Source organism: Benincasa hispida, chromosome 8 (assembly GCF_027475165.1).
Source record: "Benincasa hispida cultivar pf3 chromosome 8, pf3_genome.v1.1, whole genome shotgun sequence".
NCBI lineage: Eukaryota > Viridiplantae > Streptophyta > Magnoliopsida > Cucurbitales > Cucurbitaceae > Benincasa > Benincasa hispida.
Window position 1 is genome coordinate 31,615,378 of NC_143485.1, and position 11,729 is coordinate 31,627,106.

Genomic DNA, 11,729 nt, shown 5'->3' on the forward strand with positions numbered 1-11,729 from the left:
GCGGAAGGTCCAAGCTATAGATCCTCAAAACAGAGAAGAGTACACTGATGATGACGATAACGAAGGCTAGATCCTTGTGGTGCGCTGTAAGAAGGAAAGACCGAACTCTACCCAAAAAGAGTCACACTCTCATCGAAGCTATAGAAGAGGGAGCAAGGCACCAAAAAGGAAGGGTAGAAGAAGGTGCGGAGGCCCAAGGCTCTGGACGAGGGAGACGAGGATGTTCCTTGTCCCAGGCGATAGGTGACCTTGACAGATTTTCACCTGAAGAACTTCTGCAATTGGTGTTAAGAGGAGATGCCAGAGGCTATTGCATATCATGCTGTCAGTATCATGGAAGAAGAAGATACCATTCCAGGTCTATTAAAATCGACAGAAGAGCCAAAGGTTTCGTCACCATTCAACATAGACGGCCTGCTCTCATTCCCGCAAGAAGTCAATATGACCCTCATGGAGGCATTGTTGGAATCCAATGCATCTAGTATATCGACCTCCGCAGCATGTGCGTATGCCTCGTGTTGCACATCCATAGGCTTCTCAGACGAAGATCTGCTGCTGGGATCCAAATTGCATAATAGGCCTTTGTACGTCTTTGGATACATTTAAGAACAGAGAGTGGGTCGGATCCTCATCGACAATGGATCCACCGTCAATATAATGCCTAAGACGACTATGAAATAGTTGGGCAGACTCATAGAGGAGTTATCAAACAGCAAACTAGTAATTCAGGGGTTTTATTCAAGGCAGCCAAAAGGCGATAGGCATGATACGCTTAGAGCTTCTCACTGGCGATCTGAAGGCTGACGTGTTGTTTCATGTTATAGACTCAAAGACCACCTACAGGCTGCTATTGAGATGCCCTTAGATTCACAGGAATGGTGTGATTATCTCGACACTGCATTAATGTTTCAAGTTTTACCAAGATAGGATTAAAAAGGTTGAAACAGATTCTAATCCATTTTCTGAGGCCGAGTCTCATTTCATAGATGCAAAGTTTTACCTAAAGAGCGAGAATTCTGGTGAAACTATACTGGCAGAGACCTTGCTGGCAAAGAAAGCAGGTGGATCCTTGTTGAGGTCGCCAATAGACACAGAGAAAGGGGCGAGTAGCAAGAGACAAGCCTCCAGCCTAAAAGAGAGTAGGACATCCTCCAGTGTTGGAGAGACACCTGTGGTGAGGGACGAAAAAGCCTCAAAACCTCCGATTCTGTGCTATGTTCCTTTATCGAGACTGAAAAAGGGTGTATCACCTTTTACGGAATGCTCAAAAGGTTTGTAGGTCGGCGACATAGAAATTCTAAAGGAGAGTTTCGTCACACCTCTCACGCCGATAACGAAGCAGGAAGTGACAGAGTTAAAGCTGCTTGAGAGGCAAACTGAAGACGGATTCGATCCCAAGGCTTACAAGCTATTGGTGAAGGTAGGCTATGACTTTACAACTCACACTGAGTTCAAGAGTTTGAAGATTTATGAGCAACCTTGAATTTCATCGACCCAAAAGAAGCTTTTGCAAGAGAGACATGCTATACCTATGTCAAGAGCGGGACTCGGATATGAGTTGTTAGAACTAGTCCGCATAATCAGAAAGGCGAAGGGGAAAGTGGCCAACAGTAATCATATCATTGCAAAAGAAGTCGATGATACAAGAGAAAAGGAGGGCAAAGATAAAAGAGCCTCAACCTTCGCTCGTATTAGACCGTCTGCCGTACGTGCCTTGGTTTTCGAGACGTTAAGCATGACAGAAGCAGAAAGAGGAAGCCCACATACTATTCCCAGAGCTAGTCGACACTCAGTCTTTCGAAGGTTGACTCTGTCGAATGAAGGAAAGGAGGAAATCATCTGTCAACCATCGGTGGTGGTACGACCGTCAACCTTCAAAAGACTAGGTGCAGTTCCAAAGGAAAGTGAAGGAAAACCCCGCACTCCCGCTTTTGATCGCCTGAAGCACGAGAGGTCAAAGATCCCCTTGACCAATATGTCCCTAGTGAGAAAAAGGGGAAGGGAAAAACCTGCACTGACGCCCCCAAAATGACTATAAGAAAGAGGAGGCCGATACCCCGAGCGTAAATCTGGCGACAGATCGACCTTAAAAATGCTGAAGGGTCATTGGACAAGAAACCATTAGAAGAGCCAAGAAGTGATGGAGAAATCTGTAGTACCATCCCTTCGCGCATGAAAAGAAAGACCTTCGTTACTCTAAAACACAAGTGAGGGTTCGCTCAAAGTAAAGAGGCGTGACATCGTTTTCACCAATCCTCAGAATGAAAATTTAGAGTATGAGGAAGGAAAAACTTCGTGTCACCACATCACCATCACTGAAGAATCCGAAGAAGGTATGACCGAAGAGGAAGTGGAGGACGCTCCGCAAGATCTAAAGGATGGTGGTCAATCCACGACGAACAAGCTAAAAGAGGTGAATCTAGGCACAGTACATGAGCTGCGTCCGACTTTCATCAGTGCGTCCCTCTCGGAAGGGGAAGATGGCGAATACATGAGTTTGCTCACCGAATACAGGAATGTTTTTGCCTAGTCATACAAAGAGATGTCGAGACTAGATCCAAAGAGCAGTCCACCATCTTAGGATCAAACAGGGGTGTCATCCTGTTAAGCAGGCTCAATGACACTTTCGGCCAGAACATATGCCCCAGATTGAGGTTGAGGTCAATAAGCTAATTGAATCCGGGTTCATCCGCGAAGTCAAATATCTAACGTGGATAGCCAACATTGTCCCGGTTAGAAAAAAGAATGGACAACTTCGTGTTTGCGTAGAGTTTTATGACCTAAACAGTGCATGCCCGAAAGACGATTTTCCATTGCCCATCACAGACATCAGGTTGATGCGACAATGGGACATAAGGCCTAATCTTTCATGGACGGACCTTCCGAGTATAACCAGATATGAATGGCCCTCGAAGACGAGGAAATGACGGCATTTCAAACCTAAAAAGGGATACATTGCTACAAGGTAATGCCCTTCGGGTTGAAGAACGCTAACACTACTTATCAACATGCCATGCAGAAGGTGTTTGACGATATGTTGCACAAACATGTGGAGTGCTATGTGGATGACCTTGTCGTTAAGACCAAGTGACGACAGGACCACTTGAAAGATCTAAGAACCGTGTTCAATCGCCTGTGAAAGTACCTGTTAAAGATGAACCCCCTCAAATGCGCGTTCGACGTAACTTTAGGAAAGTTTTTGGGCTTTGTTGTGAGACATCCAGGGATAGAGATAGACCAATCCAAGATCGATGCCATCCAGAAGATGCTAAGATCAAGGAATCTACATGAGTTGAGAAGTTTGCAAGGATGTCTGGCCTACATCCGGAGGCTTATTTCTAACCTGGCAAGGTGGTGTCAACCCTTTCAAAGACTGATGAGAAAGAGAGAGAAATTTGAATGGGATGAGGCCTGCCAGAATACTTTCGATAGCATAAAGAGGTACCTGATCAGCCCTCCTGTCTTAGAAGCCTCAGTAGCGGGCAAGCCATTGATACTGTACATCATAGTACAAGAGAGATCATTAGGGGCACTGTTGGCATAAGAAGGAGAGAAGGGAAAAAACTTGCTCTCTACTACTTAAGTAGGACCTTAAACGGAGTCGAGATCAACTATTCTCCTATCGAGAAGACATGCCTTGTGATCTTCTTCGCCATAGATAAGTTGAGGCACTACATGCAAACCTTCATAGTCTACTTAATTGCGAAAGCTGATCCCATCAAATATGTCCTGTCCAGGCCAATCATCTCGAGACGTTTAGCCAAGTGGGCAATCATGCTTCAATAGTACGACATCGTTTATGTACCGCAAAGGGCAGGCATTGGCCAACTTCTTGGCATATCACCTAGTTCCATCGGATTGGGACTTAAGTGAAGACTTGCCCAACGATGAAGTTCTCTTCACAGAAACCTCAAGGTTGTGGGTCATGTTCTTTGATGGTGGTGCAAGGGAAAGTATCGTCCTCATTTCGCCAGAAAAGCACATGTTGCCTTATAGCTTCGCACTTGCTGAGTTATGGTTGAACAACGTCGCCGAATATCAAGCCTTGTTAATTGGTCTCCAAATGGCCTTAGAGATTGGGGTAGCTTGTATAGAGATCTTCGGTGACTCAAAGTTGATAATCAATCAACTCTTATACCGGTACGAGGTGAAGCATGACGACTTGAAACCCTACTTCACTTACGCTTGCCAGTTGATGGAAAAGTTTGAAAGTGTGACGTTAGAGTATGTCTCAAGGATGGAGAATAAGAAATCAGATGCAAACCTAGCTACTGCCTTAACGATCCTGGATAATGTGCCCCTTTAATATATCGCTTTGTTGGAGATGGGTTGTTCCCCCTTTCGGGACTGCATGTGAGGAAATGAATGTGATATCAGTATACCTAACCGATGAGGAAGATTGGCGGTAGCCCATCATAGATTACCTTGAGCATGTGAGGCTTCTGGATGACCCCTGCCGTAAAATCGAGGTTCGAAGAAGGGTCGCGCATTTCATTTACTACAAAGGGGTCCTATACTGTCGATCCCTTGAAGGACTTTTCCTTCGATGCCTCAATAAAGAGGAGTCAGCAAAGGCTTTGGAGGAAGCACACTCAGGCATATGCGGCACGCATCAAGCTAGACCAAAGCTACAATTCCAGTTGAAAAGAATGGGTTACTATTGGTCGAGGATGATCCAGGACTTAATGGAATACAAAAAGAAGTGCGAAGCCTGTCAATATCACGCGAATTTCATTCATCAACTACCTGAGCCTCTGCATCTGACCATAGCCTCATGGCCTTTCGAAGCATGGGGGCTTGATCTGGTCAGCCCTATAACACCTAAGTCGTCAGCAGGGCACTCCTATATACTCGCAGCCACTGACTACATTCAAGATGGGCTGAGGATGTCGCTCTAAGGGAAGCTAAGAAAGAAAATGTGGTGGATTTTATCCACACTCATATCATTTATCGGTACGGTATTCCCCATCGAATCATGATGGATAACGGGAGACAATTCTCCAATAGTTTGATGGATAGGTTGTGTGAAAAATCCAAATTCAAGCAGTACAAGTCATCCATGTATAACGTCGCTGCAAACGAGTTGGCAAAGGCATTTAATAAGACATTGTGCAACCTGCTAAAGAAAATTGTTTCCAAGTCGAAGAAAGATAGGTAGGTGAAGATTGATGAAGCGTTATGGGCTTATCGCACCACTCACCGTACCCCAACAACAGTCACCCCATACTTTCTCGTTTATGGGGTAGAAGTTGTCCTTCCTTTGGAAAGAGAAATTCCATCGCTAAGAATGGCGGTGCAAGAAGGGCTAACTATAGAGAACAATACCAAACTATAGCTTCGAGTTGGAAGCACTGGATGAAAAACGATTAGAAGCTCAACAAGCATTGGAATGTTACCAGGCGCGAATGTCTAAAGCCTTCGATAAACATGTAAAGCCTCGATCCTTTCAAGTCGGTGATCTAGTGCTCACGGTAGGAAGACCAATTATCACGACAAGACATATGGGGAATAAGTTTACACCCAAATGGGATGGGCCCTACATCGTCAAAGAAGTCTACACAAATGGAGCATACAAGATAGTTGATCAAGACGAGCTAAGAATCGGCCCAATCAACGACAAGTTTCTCAAGAAGTTTTACGCTTAACAAATGTAAAGAAAAAAAATCTTTGTACGAACTACGTTATGACTTGATCCCCGTCATTATAAGGGGTACGTAGGCAGCTTAAAGAGATTTAAGGGCATTCACATGATAAAAAAAAATGTGCATGTACATGAGTCCAATGAAAGAATAGATAAATAAACAAATAAAAGAAGCAGAAATTTAAAAAAGGCTACAAGGCGCCGGAGAACATCACTGAGGAAATAAAAAAAACAAAAATCTTCCCTATAAGAGATTTCAGCACTACAATAGTCGAATTTAGTAGCTAAAAGAAAGATACAAGAAAAAAAAACTCCTAGGCCACGACCTACTGAGGTATGCTTAATCCAATAAAACAAGCGATGTCAAGTCAAGGTACCCAGTGGTAGTTCCCCAGCTCCTGATGCATGGGTTCTAACACTTGACGGAGGACATCCAAAGCTTTGACATCTTTGTCAGAAAGGATTGGGGTGGTCTTGATCTTGTTTATCGCCCCCCGCATCTCCAAGGCCTCAAGCTTATGCCGAGTAAAAAGGCCTTCACTCTCAGAAATTAGCTGTGACATTTCAGCCCGTTTGGCCCTGATGACCTCCAACCTGGCTAACAATTCCTCTTCTTCTTGTAAGGCTCGTAAGTCACATTCAAGTAGTGCCTTTCGTTTAGCAAAAGCACTACTCTCATTGTATAGTATTTTCTCCATATCATACTTAGCCTCCTCCAGACGTTGCTCCTTACTTGTCTGAGTTAATTGAGAGGAAAAGGATAACTGAAACTGATTATACTTCTCCACATTTCGGAAGTACTCATCTACAAGCTTTATGAGAGGAGGGAGGTTGGCACCACAAATGTCAGAAATGGCTCGGAATATCTCATGGGTTTCTTTCTCCAGACTAAGGACCTTCTCGAAAAGAGTATGCATGATCTTCTTGTGCATTGTCTCCCATATGGCTGAGGCCACGTGGCGTCGAACGTCGGAAACAACAGTGGCAACACATAACTCAAAAATCTCGGGAACGGCCAGGGGTGCTGCCCTATTTACTCACCTTGGGAGCTCACAATCACTTGGACTTGCTAAGACCCTCGACGCTTCTCCGGGTATGAGAACTCTTCCTATCGCAGACACCAAGGGTCAACTAGTTTCCTTGGCTACTGGATCTGAAGCCTCAATGTTCCCGATGACCACCACTTCGTTGACATGAGGGATGTCACCGGGGATAGCACACACTTGACAGGACCTTGGCGCGGGATCCACTAGTAGCACTTCGGAGGTACCAACTCCCTCAACGGTCGAGTCAACGACAAAAGAGCCCACCAAAGATTCTTGGCTTCCCGATGCCTCAAGTCCTTGAAGAGAGAGGTTTAAGGGTGACTGCAAAAAAGAGGGGGCTAAATGTAAACCGTACAGTAAAAAAGACAAGATGAGAAGACATACAAAAAAAAAAAGACAATGTACTAGTAGGTTGAGAGCATTAGAAGCAACCAGATCATTTTGAATCCTCTCAAGAAAATCGGTATCCAATGCCACGTGTTTTTTGGAGGGTCGCTTCCAGTAACGATCGTCGGTACTACTACGACTGTCCTCTTCAATCGGCTTGGAAGCATCTTTTTGTGCGATCGCTACCGCCTCCTCAGTCAGGCGAAGCTACTTCCCCCCATGGTTGATCCCTCTACCTGTGGGTAGTCTGGGTGGCACTGAGGGAGGAATAGCACTAGTCACTAACAGATGACGATTCTCTTCAAAGTAGTTCCTGTGCTTTGTTAACCACCAATCCTTGAACCGTGGAGTAACATAGGTGTGCGGATCCAATGTACGAGCCGACAGGAATACCTGAGACAAAAGTTTGCGCCTCGTGCATACTCTCCAGTAATGTAAAACTTTCTTCGCCGTAGGGGCGGGTGGTATTCCCCCTATATCATTCAAAATATCCTGATGGAAGCCAAACTATCGGCCGAAGCGAAAGTGACTATACGACTCTATAGTTCGGACATTCCCACACTGGGAGGATAAGTAGCTTGACTGCATGCTGGAGAAATAACTGGACTTCAGAAAAGATAGGTCTCTACCATCAGTCAGACATTCATGCCTGCTTTTGTTATGAATGCTCGCATGCCACTGAATACTGGTGCCATTATGGATCAGCTCTCGTGCCTCGTACTCATCGAAGTAAATCGAGCCATCTTAATCAGAAAAGCTGGCCATCTTGGGACCCCAAACAGCCATAGGAACAGGGTAATGCATGTTGAAGTAATGGGCCAGCCAGCCATGGACATAATTCATGGGGAAGTGAAAGTCCATACGCCCGATTGGGTTCGAAGCCTCTGTTATCAGCCCTAGGCCATGATATATGTTGGCCAAGACCGAAATGGCGAGACTATAAACAGTCCTCTGAGCCATCAAGCTAGCCATTCTGAAGTCCCCGTGGCGAAGGTAACCTCCCTTCTGGGGAAATACAAAAAGACATAACCAACAGGATAGAAAGGCAGCCAGATAGGTTATGTCCTTCAACTCGTCTCCTACCTCTAGCTCCGTGAATAACATGTTTTCCCTACTCGACCTATCTCGAAATGCGATTTGTGTACTGTCAGGATTTTGCGTGGACCAGGACTGGGAGGCTTTCTTTTGCTTCTGTGTAATGGGCTTGTCATATTTGCGAGCCCCCAGGAACTAAAAAGAGATCCAGGAGCTGATAGACACTGAGGAATCATGCTTCGAGGGAGTCATGCGATTTTCTCTCTACAAGCACACTATCGAAAAATACGTCTGAAAAAGGTGTTCACAGATTTTCGGCAAGTACTTCTCTTTGTCGCGGTAACCGGTTAGCACTTTGAGGGAAGAAACCACTTCCTTGTAAAAGCTTCCTTTGACCGAAAGGCCCCCGAGCAACTAGAGGTCCCATAAAGAAATTGATGCTTCGCCCACCGTGGTATGAAGAGTGTTGGTTGAAGGGCACCAGGCTTCACAGAAAGCTCAAATTACGTCACCATTGTAATCATATGTGTACAAGAAGGCCGTCACTGCGCCAAACAAACTAGTATTAGGAAGGAATCACTTGTTTTAACCTACTACAACCTCAAGCCACTCTCAATAACCGTCAACGAAGCCGAATTCTCTAGGGACTTTTGTCATGATGGTCCAATGGACCTGGCCCTCAATTATACGATGCCTGAGAGTTAGCACTCGATTTGGATTAGGGGTCTCCTCATGAATAGAAGATTGCAGGATCCATGCACGCTCTCCTCGAGTCAAGAGCACTTCCATCGATAATTTGGAAACGATCATGTTGTTGTCTAGACTTGGCCAGCGATCAGTGAAAGGACCGACTAATGACTTTGCCACAGGAAGGCTGAGCCCTTTCTTTATGGGTTGACTCCGGTCTTTAAGAATCACGAGGTGCCTCTCATCAGATGAAACGTGCTCGGTGAAGTGAACCATCGTTCTATAAAAAAAATGTCATAGGGGGATGAGCCTCAATCATAGGGTTCAGAGATATAAAAAACCCCCCTTATTCTCCGTAACAATTTGCTAAAAAAAGGGGGAATTGGGGAACCATAGTAGACCGGTCTAGGATCGAATGGGAAAGTTGTAAGCCTTTGCGGGGCCGCTCCCATGACGATCAGGATGCAAAAGCAAGCGAGACAAGGCAGACCTTTCCAGCATCCTCTCTAGGGTGATCGAATGAGAGAGTTGTAAGCCTTTTCAGAGCCCTTCCCATGACGATCAGGATGCACGAACAACGCTACTAGGCTGACCTTTTCAGGATCCTCACTAGGGTGATCGAATGTAAGAGTTGTAAGCATTTGCGGGGCCCCTCCCATGACGATCAGGATGCACGAACGACGCTACAAGGTAGACCTTTCCGATATCCTCCCTAGAGTGATCGAATGGGAGAGTTGTAAGTCTTTACGGGCCCCTCCCATGACGATCAGGATGCACGAACTGCGCTACAAGGCAGATCTTTCCGAGATCCTCCCTAGGGTGATCGAGTGGGAGAGTTGTAAGCCTTTGTAGGGCTCCCCCTATGACAATCAGGATACATGAACATCGCTACAAGGCATACCTTTCCGGGATCCTCCCTAGGGTGATAGAATGGGAGAGTTATAAGCCTTTGCGGGGCTTCTCCCATGACGATCAGGATGTACGAACGGCGCTACAAGGCGGACCTTTCCGGGATTCTCCTTAAGGTGATCGAATGGGAGAGTTGTAAGCCTTTGTTGGGCCCATCACATGACGATCAGGATACATGAACGGTGCTACGAGACAGACTTTTTCGAGATCCTCCCTAGGATGATCGAATGGGAGAGTTGTAAGTCTTTGTGGAGCCCTCCTATGACGATCAGAATGCACGAATGGCACTACAAGCTAGACGGTGATCAAATGAGGTGGTTGTAAGCCTTTGCGGGGCCCCCCCATGATGATCAAGGAGCATGAACACGAGCGCGAATGGGGATATAAAAGAAAGACCATGTCAGGGTCGTCCTTATATGCACCAAAGAATCGGACACGCGGTCGGACATTTCTAAAAATAGGAAAAAAAGGAATTTGTGACGAAACAAAGCTTACGAGAGGAGGACCCACCCTTTAAGACTACTAACGGGACGGTGAGATTAAAAATTGCTTTGTTGTGCTCCCTTGGGTGTGCTGTAACTCCTCCAAAAAAGTAGTAAGGGGGCAAGTTAGTAAAAAAAAACAATTTTTTTTTAAAAAAAAAAAGAAAAAAAAACTTTGCTAAAAGAAAGAAAAAAAGGGGAATTTTCATTAAAAAAAAAAGGAAAAAAAGACGACATTTTTTCATCTGAAAAAAATGTTTTAAAAAAAAAAAAAAAAAGAAAAAAAAAAAGGACCCTACGACGCCCCCACCCCCCCTAATTTTTGGCCGCCGAAGTACACGAGCCTGGCGAGCGGCCGGGAAAAGAGCGGTAGTGACAAGCAGCATCGGTGGTGAGCCTCCGCGAGCCTCGGATGTCGAACGAGCGCGACAACCAAACGAACGAAGCTTCGACAACGATCGACGTCTGCGGCAGCCGAACAGACAAGCGGGTGGTGGCCTTCGACAAGCGGACGACAGGTGCAGCATCAGCGAGTTCGACGACGGCAGGCATGCGGTGGTTGGGTCGATCGGGCGAAGACGCGAAGAAGAAGCGAAGGCAGGTTGACTTTGATTGGGCTGCTGCATGAAGGCGCTGGAGATGGCTCTCGGCTCCAACGACTCAAGCAAAAAAAAAAAAAGAAAATGGAAGAAAGGAGGAAGTTTTTTTTTCCTCTAGCTTTGACTGCTAGGGATGAAAATACAGAAGGCTTTGAGTGGACTCCACTAAACCTAGTATCCGATCAGGAAATCTTAGATTTTATTGGTTAAAAAAAAGATATCTTTTTTTTTTTTATCACTCAAATCTTATCTTTGATGATTTCTTTTTTTCAACCCTCATTTTCTAAAACTTTTGGCCATGCTCCAAACCTTTCTATTAATCGCATTTTAGCCTCAAGTTAAATCCCATTTGGGAAGAAACTTATTCCTTTACTTTTAAATTTTAGATTCCTGAGTTTATCACCAAAATCAAATTAAATGGGGACAAAACTCAATTTTTTTTTTCGAAAATTTGGCTATAATCCAAATTTCTTTCTTAAAACCAAAATTTTAAGTTTTTCATCTCCAAATTAAATCAAATTGGGGTGAAACTTTAATTTCTATTTTTTTTTAATTAAGAAATTGTTGAGTTTTATCCCTAAAATAAAATTACATTGGGATAAACCTCAAAGTTTTCTTGTAAAATTGGCCATATTCCAAATTTCTTTCTTAAAACCAAAATCTTAAAGTTTTCATCTCCAAATTAAATTAAATTAGGGATGAAACTTGAATTTCATTTTAAATTCAAAATTTTTTCATCTCTAAATCAAATTAATTTAGGATGAAACCTTAATTTTCTTTTTGGTTAAAAAAAAAAAGAAAAAAAGAAAAAAAAAATTGAGAATTCATACGTTTTATCTCTCCAAATAAAATCAAGTATGAGATAAAGATTGGGATTTTTGTTAAATTAAAATTTTGGTCGTCCTCTATTACAAATTTTAGTTAAACTTGTCACTAAACTCAT

General features: G+C 44.2%; 1 protein-coding gene across 1 annotated transcript; it reads left to right on the top strand.

The window, feature by feature from the left end:
* The first annotated feature begins 3,799 nt into the window (after positions 1-3,799).
* LOC150034508 (uncharacterized) lies at positions 3,800-4,306 on the top strand. The gene has a single exon (XM_090316762.1). It carries the CDS (start codon positions 3,800-3,802, stop codon positions 4,304-4,306), a length of 507 nt encoding a protein of 168 aa, XP_090172888.1.
* The last annotated feature ends 7,423 nt before the right edge of the window (positions 4,307-11,729 follow it).